Here is a 17,158-nt window from a genome sequence, read left to right as displayed (position 1 = left end):
AGGGAGTTCACAGAAAATCACTCTGGGGTGGAATGGGGAGGGTCTTTTTTCCTCTTTGTGTGTTTATGTCATTTATCTGACAATTCTCCCTTCTCCCCACTGGCCTTTCCTTTCCCCACTCCTCCTATTTGTACAGCACAAGGAATAAAGACATTCATGCCAGGAAAAGAAAAAGAGATGCGAAGAAGCTATTCTCAAGCAGGCCCAGGGGACACAACACAGGCTGGAGTGTGAGCCACTCAAGCAGGCCTCCAGCCAGCCACAAAGCTTGGGGCCAGAGGCCTGACCCTCTTATACGGGGGCTTGACCTGAGTCGCCCAGGGAAAAAAATCACAGAACAGAGAAGGCTGTTTTAAAGAGGAAGGGAAGCATGTGACTCAACGAAGGAACATTCCCACCCCAAGCACTTAACATTGAAAAGTGTTGGGAGCTGAAAGCCAACACTTCAGCCCTATGGAAAACTTGGCTCTATGGATTAATTTGTTGCCTATGGGTTATGTATTCCCTTCTCAGCCCCCAATTTTTTGTTTGAAATATTGTCTTTGGAGTCCATGCGCACAGAGAGGCAAAGTAAACTTCTGAAACTTTGGTGCCACGACACTGAGGTGACACCAGTCTCCTCACCCACGAGTGTTCCTGCCCCACAGCTGTACTATCTTTTTTTGGGCGTACACCCTGTCCTACTCAACTTGTCTCCAGTTAAGTTTCATTCCTGCTTTCTTTGATGATGATGACAAATCTTTCACCGGGTACTTACTATATGCCAGGCACTGTCTAAATGTCGAAACACAGCCACTTCATTAATCCTCAAAACAAGGTAAGTACAGATCAGGAAACAAGTGGTTAAAGATTAAGAGACTTGCCCACGGTCACACAGGTACTAAACAGACCTGGATCAAAATGCAGGCAAAGGGAACCCAGGCCCCCATTTCCACTTCCTCTCTCCTCCCTGGTGACAGGGTTTCCAGAAAAGTCCAAGCACTTAATCCATGTTGGACATCGCTGAACCCAGGCTCCCGGCTGGATGCTCTCTAGCATGCAGATCTCCCATTTGCCTCCGGAGTGACCAGCCTTCCCTCTGACCTACACTCTCAGCTGCACGCTCCCTGTCCCGTCAAAGGCACTTAGTTCCCACCTTTCTCTTCCTCTCCCCTCCTGAACGTCTCAGAAAAGGGGAGAAATGAACCTGGGGGGGGGCGGGGGGGACACAGCAAGGAGGCGAGGCAATGTGGCTGTCCCCATACTCAAGAGAAAGGGAGAAGGGTTGGGGAAGCTCACCTGAAAAGCCAGGCTCACTTTTAGCAACTCATGGCATCCAGCGCAGCAGGGACTGTGTTCCAAGTGCTCGGGTGCTGGGGGCAGAAAGAAAATAATCACTGAGCTGGGCGCCGTGCCCTGGCTGCGTCCTTTTCAGGGAAAGCCCACCGGGGCCTCTACAAGAACGCCCCCTCACCACAGGCTGCACCCCTACCACGTCCTCAGTCTCCTTAGGGAAATCAGAAGCGAAACTCGGCCTCACAAAGTCAGCTCTTCACTAGGGCCCTGCTCGTGCCCCGTTCTTGGAGAGCCCGCTTCCAGAAGGGCTCCAGCCACCGCACCTGGCCCTGAAACAGCGCCTGCCGCTGACCTTGGGCAGGCTGGGCCCCTTCTCGAGCCTCCCGGGACGGTCGCCTCCGGCCGGGTACCGGCGAGCGTCAGGGAGGGCTGAGCCACGCCCGCTTCCTGGAGCCGCTCACGTGCGGTGGGCCGGCCCTTAAAGGGCCCCGCTGCGGGCAAAACTTCGGCGCCAGCGCGGAGCGGGGAGACCCGGGCTCGGAGGGGCCTGCGCTGGGAGGAGGGGACGCCACCTCCCACCCCCGGCGTCCAGCCCTCGCTCAGCTGCGCCTCACCTCTTTACCCAGCCCCTTTCTTTTCAGCCACAACTTCATTGGGGCCTCAGGCACCTCCGCAGCTTAAGGGACGCTAAAGTTTGCAGCCAGGGAGGCGAGGCAGTCAGGAGACGGGGGTGGAGTTTACGTGCGGCTCCTGCCTCCGTAACCCCCCCCCACCCCTCCAGCTCCACGGGCTCGGGAGGTGCCCCAGACCCGCGGCAGGGGGCGGCCCGGGTGGTAGGGCTGCTCTTAGGTCGCTTTCGGGCCCTAGGACTCGGCCAGCTGTGTGCGAGTCGAGATGCAAAGAGCGGCCTGGGCCTCGGGGGTCACGGAGGGGACGCGGGGGGCCTTGAGGCCGCGCCCAGGCGGACGGAGACCCCCCAAGCCCTGGGCGCGCGTGAGACTGCCCGGGCAGGAACGCTCCTCCTCCGGCCCGGCCCTCACCTCAGCGGCCACCCGCCGCGATCGCCGTTGCGCGCAGGCGACTCCGGGTTCGGTCGCGGAGCCTGCGCGCGCCTGCCGCGCACGTTCGCTCCGCCCCCTCTCGCGGCGGGACGTGGCCGTGGCCGTGGGCGCCTGCGCTCGGGACCCGAAGGGCGTAGGTCTGCCCCGCCCCGGCTCCATGGCAACGAGTGTGCGTTTATCCACTGGAGCTGTCAGGGGCGGAGCCCACCCCGCACTTTCCTGCTTCCCACAAACTACTGGGTTGCAGAGGGTGACTGAACAGGAACCCCTTGGCATCTGGGTTGGCGAGAGCACGACTGCGCGGCCCCAGGCGTTGGGGGAAGTCCGCCTGGCGAGTCGCAGTAGAGAGCCAGGCTGGGGTCCAGGAAGCAGGCACCAGAGGTTTGGGAAGTGCGGCACAGCGGTTATCAGCCTCTGGCATTTGTACGGTCCGTGGTCCTGCCACTTTCTCTCGCTGAGGCTTCGCGACAGACCTGGGAACCGGGCAAGGCAGGGCCACTTGCTTCGGTTCTACAGCTGAGGAAACTGAAGCCCAGTCTGGGCTCAGGGAAGAAGCTAGTGGATCCATCCAACCTCTGGACAGCACAAATATCAGCTTCCCGCCTCCAACACTTAACCCCACCCCCCAACCAGAGCACAGGGGTCATCTGTCACCCATTCAACATTTGTTGAGTACCACTCTCTGCCAGGACAGTTCTAGGGACTGGGGATATTGGGTGAACAAAACCAAGGCACCATGCTCCGGGAGCTCACCAAGGGAACGCCTCCATCTGGGGCTCCTTGGATGTGACTGGTCTGCCCTTCTAGCTAGCTTAGTGTATACCAGGTAACTTCCAGGTCAAGATTGAAGATATTTCCATCTTCAGTTCCTATTTCTGAGGACCTACAAATGACAAAACACTCTTCTAGGGCCCCAGAGATAAAACCTTGCCCTCCTGAGAGGCCCAGTCTTGCAGTAGAGGAGGTGGGCAAGACGACAACTATGCTTGTAGCTTGCCTGTAAGACAGGCTGGACCAAGAGGTACCTTGTTGCTCCTGACACCGAGGATTGATGTTTGCGAGGGCAATCATCTTACTGCAGAATCCACGGCTGTACTAGCAAAGGGCAAAAGGCAGAAACACTCGTCATCCTGGCTTCCTTTCCCTGTGCTTCACACTGCTCCCTCCACAGGCAGGAAAGACTGAACCTCATCCACAGGGTCAAGCTTGTCCCAGCAAACTGGCAGAAGGGGCAGCTGACCCCTCACAGGCACTCAGGGCTAGGCTGCAAGGGTCATCATGGCAGTTCTATTTTGCTTATGAACGCCAGGCGTCTGATCAAACCCTTTGGGTGCCCCAGGCACTTGGAAGTATTTTCTGTGAGAGGAGGAAGGGCCAGTGCACTGGCTGAGACAGACAGCCTATGCCTGCAGGGTTTGCAGGGGTCAGTTCTGCATCTCAGAAGCTGATGAACTTCTCCCAGGAAACCACTGTCTGGAGCTGCCCTTTCCTCATCTTGTCCTCTCTGCTCACTTCCTTTAGCCTGGTTGGGGAACACCACAGTCCCGGTCAGAGTTGAGGGTGTGCCTTAGGAGCTTCAGCGCCACTGTCTGAAAGCAGTCTGCCCGTGACTGGGACTGCAAGCCAGCAGCACCCCGGCTTCTTCTCAGGCTGCTCCCAACAGAGCAAGCCCCGCCCTCGGTAGGATCCCTGCAAGGCCTTAGCTGGCCACCAGGGGAGAGCAGCCAAGGCACTTTTCTCTTCCCCAGGTAGCTTGTGAGCGGAGGGCTCGCCTAGCTCCCGCCCACACTCCACTCCCAGTCCTCTCTCCCAATAGTCCATATTCTCTCATGTACCTGGACTTGGTCTTTGTGTCCTCCTGCTTCCCTCTGTTCAAGGAATCCCCACGAGGTTCTTTAATTCTCCCTTAGTAAATTTCCAGAGAATGTTTCCCCAGGGCTCCTCCCCTTAAAGGGACCAAACTCGGGGAACCAAAGAGTGGACTGTCCCCTCCCTTCCCTAGCTCCTCACGTTCCAAAGCCCTGGTTAGTTCTCTGCGGCAGTGGTTAGATCCTCTAACTCAGATGACAGAGAACACACGTGCACTGTGTGTTAGACACTCTGTAACACTGCCACCAACCCTCTTTCACCGTCTGAAGGCACTGATGATACAACCAGTCCCCAGGCACTCAGCCTAGTCAGAGCTGCCCCTGCAGGACACATCATGACTGAGGACCAGCTAGCCTCAAGCACCCCTGAATCAGTCTGTTTCCTCTGGAGCTTGGAAATGCAGCCCTGTTCAGGTGAGCAAAGGCAGAAAAAGGCCAGTGAACCCTCTGCAACAAAGGACCTGCCCAGAGTCTGCCCTCTACTCCCCCCGCCCCACCCCACCGGTGCCATCCGGCGCCCACTACGCTCTCAGTTATACCCTTTCACCACCACCCAGCCAAACAGCTGCTCAGACAACCCTGATCAAACAACACTGCCTTCTTGAGTTTAAATTTTATTTTACAAAAAGAGAAATAAAGAAAACTGATAGGCAGTTATACTGACTTACAATTGTTCTGTTTGCTTTTTTAAAAAAGTGACATGAAACACAAGTAAAAATAAATACGTCATAGAAACAGCCAGTTGCCCAATCTCTGGGGCAGGAGCACCTGCCCTGCTGAGAGAGGAGGGAAGCCCATGACCACACCGGCAGCTGGAGCACCAGCCACAGGTGCTCCTCAAAGCTAGGCGCAGGTCCCAGGCCTCAGGGGGCGTCCTGAGGAAAGAAGACGGAAAACCAAAGCCAGGTGCCAGGTCCCTGGGGCCACCTCATCTCCTTCCACTCCTCCTGGCAGCAATGCGGCCTTAGTGGTTATCCACTGCGACCCCCTCAACCCACCTGGACCCCCTTCCCCTGACCTCTCTGGAGAGGGAACAGGAAAAAACCAGTCTTGGGCAGGCTAAGGGGATTCTTCCGGTGAGTCCCCAGCCCACCCTGAGTAACACAACCAGATAACAGTCAGTTTACACCCATGTGCACACACACACTCTCTCTGACACACATGTGCACACACACATCTGGGCTGAGCTCTCTTCCAGGGGAGGGTCCTGGATCAGGTCACAGTATGAGGTCCCCTCTCTTCTGAATATCACCCCAGTAGTGGTAACAGAAAATACCCAAATCTATCCTAGCCCTCTGCCCTGCAGACTGCAGCCTGCTTGGCTACCTCTCCCCAATGCACAAGATTACCGTATCACATAGGCCTGCGAGAGAGGAAAGGGGCAGGCTCAGGTCCCTGAAGAGCAAAGAAGTTGGACACTGCCTGCTCAGTAAGTTCATCGTAAGACTCGGGTATTCATAGAAAGGCCCAGGGCCAAGCTAGTGGCACAGACAGACATTAAGGGGTGACAGCGAAATGCACGGGGAGGGGGAGAGAAGCATCAGTAGGAGGGGAATGGAGTCTCAGGATGACTGATGGAGAGCGCAGCATTCTCAGACAGGCCTTGAGGTGTGGGTTCCTTGGGAACAGTCAGCAGAGGGCCAGAAAGTGTCCTGGGGGTCCTACTGGGGGAGGAACTCCCCTCCCAGGGGTTTTGGTGGGAGAAGAGCCACTTAGCTGGGTACACAGGAGGCTATGGCTCAGAAGGGAGAGGCTGGTCTTCTAAGGAACCACAGGGAACTGGAAAACAGGAGGAAGGGGTCATGGCCAGGAACACTAGGAACAAGGAATGTAAAGCTCCCAGAAGACCTTCCACGTGGGCTTGAGGACTTAGTTCCAGGGCAATACCAGCTTGAACAGACTGGAGCAGGGCGCCTTGCTCTGCTGACAACCTTGGGAGCGACAGTCCCACCCAGACGGCTAAAGTTTGGTTGAGTGTTTCAACCTATCAGCAAAACTTCACCCTAGCTTTGCTTCATGCCCTGGAATGGGAAATTTTATATTTAGTTGTGAATCACAAATATATAGAAATTCCATACACTAATTCGTAGGGGAGAGAGTTGCAAGGACCACGAGATAGATGCTTAAGAATCACAACTCGAGAAGGTGAGAACTTTGCAGATATCCAATCTCAAGAAACAGATCTGATCCAACATGGTTCACTTACTTTCTTACTTAAGTAGCTACTCTGTCTCTGTTCACTTTTTATCCACAAAGATACTCAGAAAAGGAAATCGAACATCACTACAAATGGTAATCCTGAACCATTAAGTTGTACTATGTTCCCTAGGCTGAGGGCTTAGGCTAAACCAGCCGGATAGGGCTTGAGAGGTCCCTGAAAACATTCTGTGGAAGACAACAGTGAGGGAAATTGCCTAGGCCTGATGATCTGCCCGCCCTCCTGTCACCATCCTTCCCTCACTCAGGCTTATATGGCAGGTAGAAGCCACCACCAAGTGTTTCTGATCAAAGAAGCTGTAAAACATGGCCCTTAGGCCCTGAGGCATTTTCTGCTTCCCCCACACAGGCCCATGTTTGGTGTGCATGCACACTTGCCTACCAGGGCACATAAAGAGACAGCAGAAAAGTCAGATAAACGTTTTCAGGTTCATTAAAAAAAAAAAAAAGCCAAAACAAAACAAAAAAACATGGAACTGGTAGCACTCCTATTCCCCATGATACCACTCTACCCGCCAACACAATATAAGCCGCACATATTAAAGAAAGCCTTCTCTAGCCAGGTCTGCCTCCCCCAAGGTGGAGGGAGACCCAGGCCCTGGAAACAATGGGGAGTGCGCAGGAGCATGCTGCCTCTCCGAGTCCCCATACACTTCCAGGTACGTTCACAAAAGCCCATCCCTCCAGTGACTAGCTTCAATTCCTTGCTGGGATAATTTCTGGATTCGCAGAGCCTGCTGCTGTGATTTTCTAGAGGTGAACACAAAAATACCCCTCCTTCCCAAGCCAAACACACATGCACGCGCGCGCGCGCGTGCGCGCACACACACACGCACGCACGCACGCACACACACGCACAATCTCTGGGATCTCAGTGCTCCTGGGCCTCAGAGGCATCAGCTGTGGCCCAGGTTATGAGTGTGCTCTGCAAACTGGAGATCCAGATGAGCTCACCCCTACTGTACCAGCCTCGACCTGAAAGCTCACTCCAACTAAGTCCCTTCACCATCCAATCCTGGGATGCAGCTGAAAGAGAAAGCACTGGTTGGAACTGCTATTTTTAAATTATTAAAATAATTTGCATAGCTAAATTGTAGATCTAAGGCTTCTATGAGGAGAGTTAAGTGTCTGATAGGGCGCTTATGAAAACAGAAAGAGAGCGCCTTAAGTTCCACTTTTGGTGTAACTGGGCAACGCACAAACATGCACACACATATGCACACACCCCCACCAGCCATCTCCTTGTCTCCTCTCTGGGGACAATGCCCCAGAGTGTGTAAGGCCCTCCAGCAATGGAAATGGGCTGGTAGGATGAGTTACAGAAGCAGCTACAACTAGGGGTGACCTGCCCAAGCTGCCTCCAGGGCTGAGAAGAGGCAGGTGCAGCAGCTGCCCAGTGAGGAGGGACCCACGGGAGGTGGTAAAGCGTTAAAACCAGACAAGGTTTGTTCATCATAAAGAAATGCCTAGCAAATTCTCAGTAGCCAGGGCGGGAAAAGCCAAGATGAAGACAGCCAATGTTTATGCTTAAAGACTAGATGCCCCCTGCCCTGGCATTGGCAACAAGAAAGGGCAGAACCAGAATGACGATGTGTTCTTTTAAGACAAAAGCCAGGTTTAAGGCTCCTGCAGAGGAATGGCTCCCCCATGTTCCTTCAGAGAGGATGGAGGTAGCAGACACCAGGCCCACACTGACCATCCGATAGGCTGGGGAGGCCAAGACATTTACCAATAGGAAATCAATAGTCTATTCCCTCAACGGAGCAGCCACCTATACACAGCTTCACTATTCAGTATAGACAGCCTGCCTCTAAGGTCATTATTTGAACGTATCTCTAAATTTGGGGTCACTTACTTCCCAATAGCAAACTCCATGATCCCAAGTTTCAATCTCTGCGGAATGACTCTCACTCCCACTAACTCTCCAGTCACAGGATTTCCTGATCTTCCTGAAAGGCCATTTCCTGAAAACATAGTCGTTTAGTGTAAACCTTGGTCAAGCCTACCTCTCTTTCCTTGGTCAATTCACTACCCACCGGGCATTATTTGCCAGCAGCTATGGGATCTGGGATACCTTAAAACTGCCCTTCCCATCTCCTACCCTCCTCCCTACCCCTAGCCTCCTCTCCCACCCCGCCACACACACACAAAAAAAGACACATGGAAAGTCCAAATAATAAATAATTGCCCATAAGAAATAAATTAACATGGAGCTCTCTAACAGGGAAGAAAAAGACAGGGAAGGCCACCAGGACAGGCAGCTGTGGGCTCAGTTCCATCCGTGTGCAGAATGTCTTTCCTGGCCCCAACTCCATGGCCTCGCACTCACACAGCACAGCGCTTCTCCCTGCCAGCCTCTGCACACAAGCTCACACCCTGGGAAGGGAGATCTGGTCGGAGACAGCCACTGGGGAAAAAGGATTGGTAATGCCCATTTTCTCTCATAATTTCCCCCAAATTCTAACAAATGTGGCTCTGAAAACCAGGGACTCAGCTTACCTGGGCCTTCTCTTCACCTAACTGGAAGGAAACTTGTGGTTTCCATGGCTCTTCTCGCGGGCTCACCCTGATGGTCATATTAATAGTTACCATGAGCCACCACACTCTGATTTCCATTTTAAAAAAGATAAATTCGTTTTTCAGTTTCCCCCTTAGTCCGTCCCTCCCTCCCTCCCTTCCCTCCCACCTCCACCCCTGCTGTTACATACGTGTACGTACATTCCTAAACACACACACACACACACACACACACACACACACACACACACACACACCTGGTCTGCTGCTTCCCCACCCCTTAAAAAGACGCCACTTCACATGGCATCTCCTTCTGCTCTCCCTACCCTCCCTCCATCCCTCACCCTCCCTCCATCCCTCCCCTCCCCTCTCCAGGCCAAGCTAAGTCACCCGGTAAGGCAGCTCTCTTGGGAGAGAATGTTCCCAAAGACAGAAATGGGATGTGAACTTCTACACTCAGATGGGCAAGCAAGCAAGCAGACAGCATAAGCAAGGCAGGACGGAAGAGAGGCAGGCTGCCCTGCCCCTCCATTTCTGGTTTGGGTCCCTGATTTCCCGCTATTGCTGCTCTGTTGGATTTTTTTTTTTTTGCCTCTTGTTAAACTGCAACAGAGCCTACCACTACGTTCAACCACCCTTCTTTGCCCTCTTCCTTCTCCCTCCTGCCAAGTGCCCACTTCTCAGAAAGCCCAGATCACTGCTTTCCAGCCTGGTGGGCAACCCGCTGGGACCCCGAGTGAGGTGGAGAGGGGCTCCCCAGCTATTTCCCAGTGACCTCTATCACATCATCGTCCTTATCCTCATCATCATTGGAGCTGAAGCCCACCTCAGCAACCTCATGAGAGTCAAATGGAGGCACCTGGGACCGGAGGAGGCCGCCAGCTGGGTAGCCTGCATGTGAGGACATGTAGCTTGGGTAGACAGACATGCCCCGTGAAAGGTTGCTGGGCAAGACAGGGGAAGGAAAAGGCGCAAACATCCTCGGCTCGGACAGGAGTGGCTGTGAGAACGGGAGTGAGTAGCTGGGTAGGATCCCTGGAACAGAGGGGTTGAGCATGAAGGAGGGGTTGCTGGCAGTGACTGAGGTAGCCGTGGAAGAGGAACTGACGGGGCCTGCTGGCACCAGAGGGTCAGTAGTCACTGGAAACACCAGGCGGGCATCTGCCAGCAAATTGGACAGCTGGTAGTAGGAGGGGGAACTGCCCAGAAACAGGGAGTTCTCCCCAGCCTGGGAGGTGAACGGGGGGGTGAGGTTATGGTTTAAGGAGACGGGTGGCATGGCAAACCCGCCAGAAACTGGATACCCGTGTTCATACGGCTGCACGGGGGCTGGCAGATGGCCCTTTCTGGACCGCCGGCGGGTTGACTCCTGGGCAGCAGGTGGTGTGACCAACTTTCGCTTGTGGCCCCTTAAGTCCAACACTGGGTGCCTGTCACCACAGGCCTGGCCCGTCACCAAGAGGGAACTATTGAGGCAATGACCCCCATGGCGAGGCTCAGTCCCGAGAGCTGGCCCAGGCATAGCAGTGCTGTCCACAAGCTGGGCTGGGGGGCCGGGCAGGGCGGCATTGGAGCTTGGGGAGCTCTGGCGGGATTCCCGGGCAGCAGCCACATCTGCGTACTGCTGGAGCTCACTGATGATCTCTGGGCTGTCCGGAGAGACGGGCCTGGCCAGCCCCTCGGGGTCGGGGGCTTTGGGTGATGAGGCACTGTGTCTGCCATTGCTTGTGGACTCGAGAGAAGGCCCCTGGGAACCTGGGGACAAAATATAGGTAACTGAGAACCAGAATGGCCAAGGAGACAAGGAGGGTATAGGAAAAACTTCCATGAAAAAAAAAAAAATCCTGTGGTCCCCCAAATTCTGACAGTTTGATGTCTAAACATTACCCAGTCAACTTTTTCCAGTCACAAAGAGAAGTCCTTTGATCTAGGAAACAAGTCTACCTGTGACAAAACATGTGAGTTCTCTTCAACTCAGTTCACCAACCTGTAAAACCCTACTAAGGCGGAGCCTATGAGATAATGGACCGAAACGCTAAGTGATTGTCCTTATAGCTAGTCAGGCTGTTTCTGGGGGCTAAGAGTTTGTGACCAGGTTGGCAGAAAAGAGGTGAAGTCTAAAGAGCAACCCATCCTGGTTTAAAAACAAAACAAAGTCCATGGCCACAGAAGAGGATTGGGACAACTGGGAAAACCAAATATGGCCTGGAGATAGTGGGTAATACTATGGAATTGTTGGCTTTTTTTTAGTGTGATAATGGTGTTGTACCAGGAGGAGAATGTCCTTAATCTTAGATGTGTGTTGAAATATTTAGAGGTAAAATGACATGATGTCTTCAATTTACAAACAGTTCAAGTAGGAAGGGAGAGACAAAAGGAAGTTTATGACAGAAATGGCAGTCATTGGATCTCGGTACAGGCTGTACGGATGCTCAGGGCTGCTCCTTGTCAGTGTGTATGAACATTTCCATAATAGAAGCTGGGAACAAGGGCAGTCTAGCTCCCATACCTCGTGGAAGGAGGACGGATGAGAACCACTCCCACAGAGGGGAGCTCGGCAGGAGTTCCTACCATGTCAATGGGCCACACACACACTCTTTGACCTGGCCATTAATCCCACTTCTAGGAAGTTATCCTGTAGACATGGCCACATGACTGTGAGCCAGTACTGTAATGGTGAAGCAAAACAGTCTAAACGTCCAAGGACAGAGAACCTGGGAATACACTGCTATTCCCATCTAATGTGCAAACCTTCGATGAGGCACATCTAAAGAAACCATAAGGAATGAGCCCTGAGCTACTCGAGTGAAAAAGAGAAACAGTATATTATATTGGGTTGTCGGCAAAGTCGTGACGTATTTTTTCTGTTTTTCGTTGCAAAAATGCGTATGGCTTTTCTGACAACCAAATAGTAAGTTAGCATTCGTTTTAAAAATAGATAGAAAAGTTACATGCATATATTTTTTATACAGACACACACACATCCCTGTACCATGTATATGTATAGAATATCTCTGGGGAAAAAAAAAAATCAAATGAGAGCAGCACCTCCAGGAAGGAGCAATGGATGGCTGGAGGTGTGGTGGGAGAAAAACTTACTTTTGACTTTAATCCCTTTTTATACCTTTTGAATTGTGAACCATGTACACATTATCTATTAAAAAATGAATTAATTACAAATGAAACTAAACCCAAACCAAAAAATAGATAGATAGATAGATAGATAGATAGATAGATAGATAGATAGATAGATAAGAGAGGGAGGGAGTGAGGGCAGGGAGAGGGAGGAGACAGGAGGGAAGGAGGGAGGGAGGAAGGGAGGAAGGAAGGAAGGAAAGCTACTGTACCTGAGGCAGTCATCCGACCATCCTCAGGGGCCTTTGGTTTACCAGTCGCCCGGACGGCAAAGATCCGTCCGTCGCTGGTGCGGATGTATGTCCCTGAGAAGAAGCATGAGGAAGACCGTTAGGAGCAGACATGCAGTACCGCCAGCCCTGGGAAACTCCAGGCCTAGGCACTGCGGGCTGGGAAACAGCTATGAAACTAAGTCTTACAGCCTTTCTCAAGACCCCTGAAATGAGGAGATGGGGGGTGACTGTGCTGTGGGCCCAATATTATGATTTATCCCACAAACACTGACTGTGTAACTACTAGGTACTAGGCACTGTTCTAGACACTGAAGTGCACAAAACCAAAAAGGGACCTGTCTCCTGGAGCTTAACCTCTCAAGGGGAGACAGACAATTATGCCAGAAAATTTCAGGAAAGGTTAAATGTAATGGGGGAACCAAATGGGGTGCTGTGAAAGCGAATACGTGACTCTGGCCCGGGTCCTCCTCTTGGTCTGGAACAAAGGAGGCTTATGCCTCAACACCCTCTCTCTCTTAGTACGAATAATTTTAGACCTGTGTTCTATTCCCACACAGCACTCATCTACTTTGACTTGTCTTCGGTATGTCTTTTGATCAATTTCCTGGATGGTCAGGGCTGCCTTTGGGCCAGAGGTCGGCAAACTTTAAAAGGCCAGTTAGTAAATATTTTTGGCTTTGTGAGCCATTAGATCTCTCTATTCAACCCTGTGGCATGAAAACAGCTGGGCATGGCTATGATGTAAAAATCTTTATTTATGGACACTGGAATGTGAATTTCATATAATTTACACATGCCACGAAGTATTATTCTTTTGAGTTTCCCCCCAAGCAAATGAAAATGTAAACTGCATTCTTAGCTCGCGGGACAGTAGCAGCAAGCAGGCTGGGTTTGGTCTGTGGGCTGGCCGGAGTTTGCCGACCCCTGCTCAGAAGGCTAGGAAGAGCGCAGTACGGGGGCTGGGTACAGTCTTCTCTGTGTCATGTATTTCATGGCATCTTCTCCCTGAGCCTAAAGGTACTCTGACCCAACAGAGGCTAGGGCAAAATCTCCCTCCTAAACAAGGAGCCTCAGGGAGCCTGGCAGAGTGAAGGCTGAGATGAAAGAGGCTGAGAGAGTGTCCTGACACTGTCCAGCCCAGATTGCCCACCCCTCTGTAAGGAGGCCAGAGGCAGGGGACTTTTCAAACTGCCACGCTTCAAAATTTTGTCATGCACCCATGTATATTAATTCATCCACCCAATACATTTCATAGTCAGAGACCTCTATCCCACTCAAAGTAAGTAGGAAAGACGACATAATCACGTACATATTGGCTTGAACCCATTCCGCTGCTCTTTCCCTCCTGTTTTGATCTCCCTGTGTGTAGCGTAAGTGCCAGATGTTAAGCTTTGATTGCCTAAGCATTCATTGCAAAGACATCCCTCTCGAATAAACAAACTGCCAGCCGTATGACACAGCTACCAGCTACACAACCAGATAAAGAGCCGGATGGCCCCACCCACAAAGTCCCCTTTTAGAAAGCCTAGGGTAACCTAGATAACTGACCCATGAGTGATCCCACTTTTTGCTTCCCGTGCTCTAATTCCCGCTCTTATATTTTAAATTCGCCAATTAAAATTGAACCCGCGAAACCCTGGGCACCCCACTCTTGGACCCTAATAAAGGCAGAGCCCTAGGTCCATGCATTCTCTCTCGTGACCTCCCTGGGAGGTCCTCGAGCATGCCATGTACCCTTCAGGACCTGTGAGTAATAAACCTTGTCTTTTCAAAATTCCCTGATGGTTGCTGCTTCTTACAACCACAATACCACAACCCTGGCTCTGGGGAAATGTCTATGGGCTCCCACAAGCAGCACGGGACCAGGTGAGTCAGGCATTCCTAGCCCATGGCATCACTACGGATAGGCTGAGCCCGATACAAAACATGGTGTCTATCCAAACCCACCCCAAGATTCTCCATAAAAACAGAGGTAAAATACAGGAATGCAGCAGTGACCCTCACTCCCATCTTTTAAGCCACTGAAAGATATCCTTTGGGCCCACCCCAACTCTACTAAGCTCTTAGAAATGTCATTTTCTCATGCTTCCCTCACATATGACACTCTCATAAGAGGGTTCCTATCCCCCCAGCACAAGCCATATGCACGTATTCTGTTGCCCAGCCCAGCACTGGCAACCAGAGCTAGGCACAGGCCGGGGTCAGGCTCTCACCTTTCGTCCCACGGATGATATGGATACTCTCACCGGCACTGATTCTTGCCTGCACATCTGTGGAGCTGTTGAGTCCAGGAATAACAATATCTAGTGAAGACACAGATCTCCGATTTAGATCACATGGGGCCTGACTAAAGGAGGGAAGGAAACTGCAGAGCCCACATCCACCCCGTTCCTCAGTGGCTTCCCTAATCTCAGTGGAGCAGAGGTCAGAACCGAGGAAGGTGAGGCAAGCAGGACCTCTCACAACCGTCTAGACAAAGAATTCTGTGAAAACAAGGAGCTGTCATCTCTTTCCCCTGATTTAATTAAAAATTCACAGAGTTTTTTGTTTAGAAAAAAGTGGTGGTTCAAATGGTGATTTCTACGTATTTTTTCCTCTGCCCTCAGCTATTTGCATGTATCTGCTCCATATCACTTTCGGCTCCAAAAGTGGCCTCATTTTCTTCCCTGCTGGCATTATTACTCCACACTGAACTAAAGAATGAAGACTATTTTTAAGAATCAGAAGAGAAGTATGTTACGAGAGGCTCTTTTTTGTTTTTACCAATTTTTTTTTTTACAATGGACATGCATTTTCAGATTAAAAAAATCAATTAAGGCATTTTCATTAAATTTACATTATGAATATTTCTAGATCACAGATGAAAAATAGCATCGTGAAATGCTTTCCTTCCCAATTACCCTGAATTGCAGGACCAATCACAGGGATGGATGAGCTGCCCACCTCCTAACACTCGATCTACATCAAACTCACAAAGAAAGAAGCATGTGACATTCAAGGTCGTCTAATGAAGCAGGGGGGTTGACAGCTGTTTATTATACCCAGCTGACCCCAGTCAGGCAGGACTCAACACATTCGCATGTCTCTCAGAAGACCAACCCTGTGTTCCAGTGACATTTCCACAATCTCTGCAGTACTCAGAGTCTATCCCACTGACCACATTCAAGACCCAGTTCCATGTTATTATTCTTAAGATATTCCATTAGGGTGCAAATTCCTCAAGACCAGGGGCTGCTGTCTTCTCTATTTTTACCTACAGTGCCAAGGTAGTAAGGCCTAGGGTACACAAGCTGTTCAATAAATACGAAGATGCCTGAATGAACAAAGTAATTGGAAAAGGGACAGCACCCCTGGAGGAGAACCCAGGAGTTCCCAACCTGTTGTGGTGACCACCTTCTGCACAAGGACTCCCGCACGCTGCAGGTAGTTGATTGGGAAGTTCACGGCTGGGTTTGTGCTGGAGGCGGAGCTTATACTGCCTCCCAGTGGAACGTGCCGGGGCATCATGGGGATGGGGGTGGACTGTACTGGACGAACACTGGCCACAGGCTTCTCATCACTCTTCAGTGTTGGCTGCCTGTGAGAGAAAGACAAGCGCGCTCAGATGGTTGGGCAGAACTGCCATACTTCCCTTTCTGCAAAGCCTGTAGAGCCTTCCCCATTCCACAGCCTCAATTGCTACTGAAAGGAGGATCAGTAGAACCTACAGGGCGTGTGTGGTTGATTCAAAAGAAGATCAGAGGCAGGACTGAGACAGAGCTGAGAAGGATAAAGTCTCTCAGAGTCTAAGAGGCAGGCGTCAGTGGAATAATACCTTTATGGAGATGGGATTTGGAATTTGGACTCTGTCTGTATACAATAGGAAGAAAGTTAGAGAGAGGCAAAGATGCAATAAAGGAAGAGAAATTCTTCAGAACACAGCACATGTGAAGTTGAAGATGAATGAGTGGAACTGTCCCACTCACCCAAGGAAAGGGGCCATGTGATGCCACATGTCCAGGTGATCTTGAGAGACCATCTATCCAATTTTAACCATCTTTACTCTCTGAAACTTCAAGTTTCAATAAGTAATGCAGACACCCCTCTCCCCTCTGCATTCCTTTCCATTGGGTTCTTCCCGGGGCCAGTCTCCAAAGTACCCCTCTAGTCACGACCACCACAAAAGCTGCAGTAGCCAAAACGCTGCACACAGAACGCAGGCTTCTCAAAGGCACATGCCCATGGCCAGCCTGAGCACCGGCTGTGCATCTCTTACTACCAATAGGCCAGAATGTGACCCCCTGGTCAATGACCCATTCCTCACTCTTCACTTCCCTTTCAACTGGATGTTGATACCTTGAGAAAGCAAAGCCCAATTTAAGATTTTTGAAATTCAGTTCCTGTCTATACACTTTCTGAAATTTTCATCTTTTGTCTTTAGTTCTAGGAAGGAGACCTCCTTGGACTGCGATGTTCTTCCTCATATGACTGAAGAACAATTTGAGCAGCCCCCAGGGCCCTGTGGATTCCCACATTTCCAGATAGGCCAGTCAGCAGAGCAAGCTCACCAGGTCTGGGGCCCACTTCCTTGATGTCTGCCCAGGGTGGCTTTGCAGGAGCTAGAGGCCCTGGTCACATGTCAGTGGGACTCTTCCCAGAGTTAAGTCAGAAGGGTAACAGGAGCCTAGCACAAGCCGCACACTCTGCAGGGGCTGAGCTGAGGAATTTTGGCGGGAAGGCCTCCTCACATGTACCCAGACAGGCCAGGAAGCGGCAGGATCATGGTCTGGCTCATCAAATGCTGTGAGAGGCCAGTGCTGGGCACGGAAAGGAGCTGGCGCCTTCTCCCAGCCTGCCCAGCCCATGTGTCACC

The 17,158-nt window shown here is 51.6% G+C and overlaps 2 protein-coding genes across 9 annotated transcripts in view; both read right to left on the bottom strand.

Annotated features, from left to right (window-relative positions):
- Positions 1-2,418, bottom strand: part of TEX264 (testis expressed 264, ER-phagy receptor) — a 40,874-nt gene extending 38,456 nt beyond the window's left edge. The window contains exons 1-2 of one of the 8 annotated variants that reach the window (XM_019631340.1): positions 2,316-2,418; positions 1,279-1,352 (exon numbers count right to left, since the gene is read on the bottom strand). The gene's annotated coding sequence lies outside the window, so the exon portion shown is untranslated. Of the gene's footprint in view, positions 1-1,278; positions 1,353-1,453; positions 1,808-1,889; positions 2,280-2,315 lie in introns of those variants that run through there. The other 7 variants (XM_019631343.1, XM_019631346.1, XM_019631341.1 and 4 more) reach the window with 7 other exon arrangements.
- A 7,097-nt stretch (positions 2,419-9,515) lies between these two features.
- Positions 9,516-17,158, bottom strand: part of RAD54L2 (RAD54 like 2) — a 119,881-nt gene continuing 112,238 nt past the window's right edge. The window contains exons 17-21 of the mRNA XM_019631304.1: positions 16,617-16,641; positions 15,684-15,883; positions 14,520-14,609; positions 12,286-12,378; positions 9,516-10,693 (exon numbers count right to left, since the gene is read on the bottom strand). Coding sequence (XP_019486849.1) covers positions 9,699-10,693; positions 12,286-12,378; positions 14,520-14,609; positions 15,684-15,883; positions 16,617-16,641 — 1,403 coding nt within the window. The 3' untranslated portion in view covers positions 9,516-9,698. The remainder of the gene's footprint in view (positions 10,694-12,285; positions 12,379-14,519; positions 14,610-15,683; positions 15,884-16,616; positions 16,642-17,158) is intronic.

Source organism: Hipposideros armiger, unplaced genomic scaffold, assembly GCF_001890085.2.
Source record: "Hipposideros armiger isolate ML-2016 unplaced genomic scaffold, ASM189008v1 scaffold_990, whole genome shotgun sequence".
Classification (NCBI taxonomy): domain Eukaryota; kingdom Metazoa; phylum Chordata; class Mammalia; order Chiroptera; family Hipposideridae; genus Hipposideros; species Hipposideros armiger.
This window is presented reverse-complemented; position numbering and strand designations above follow the sequence as displayed.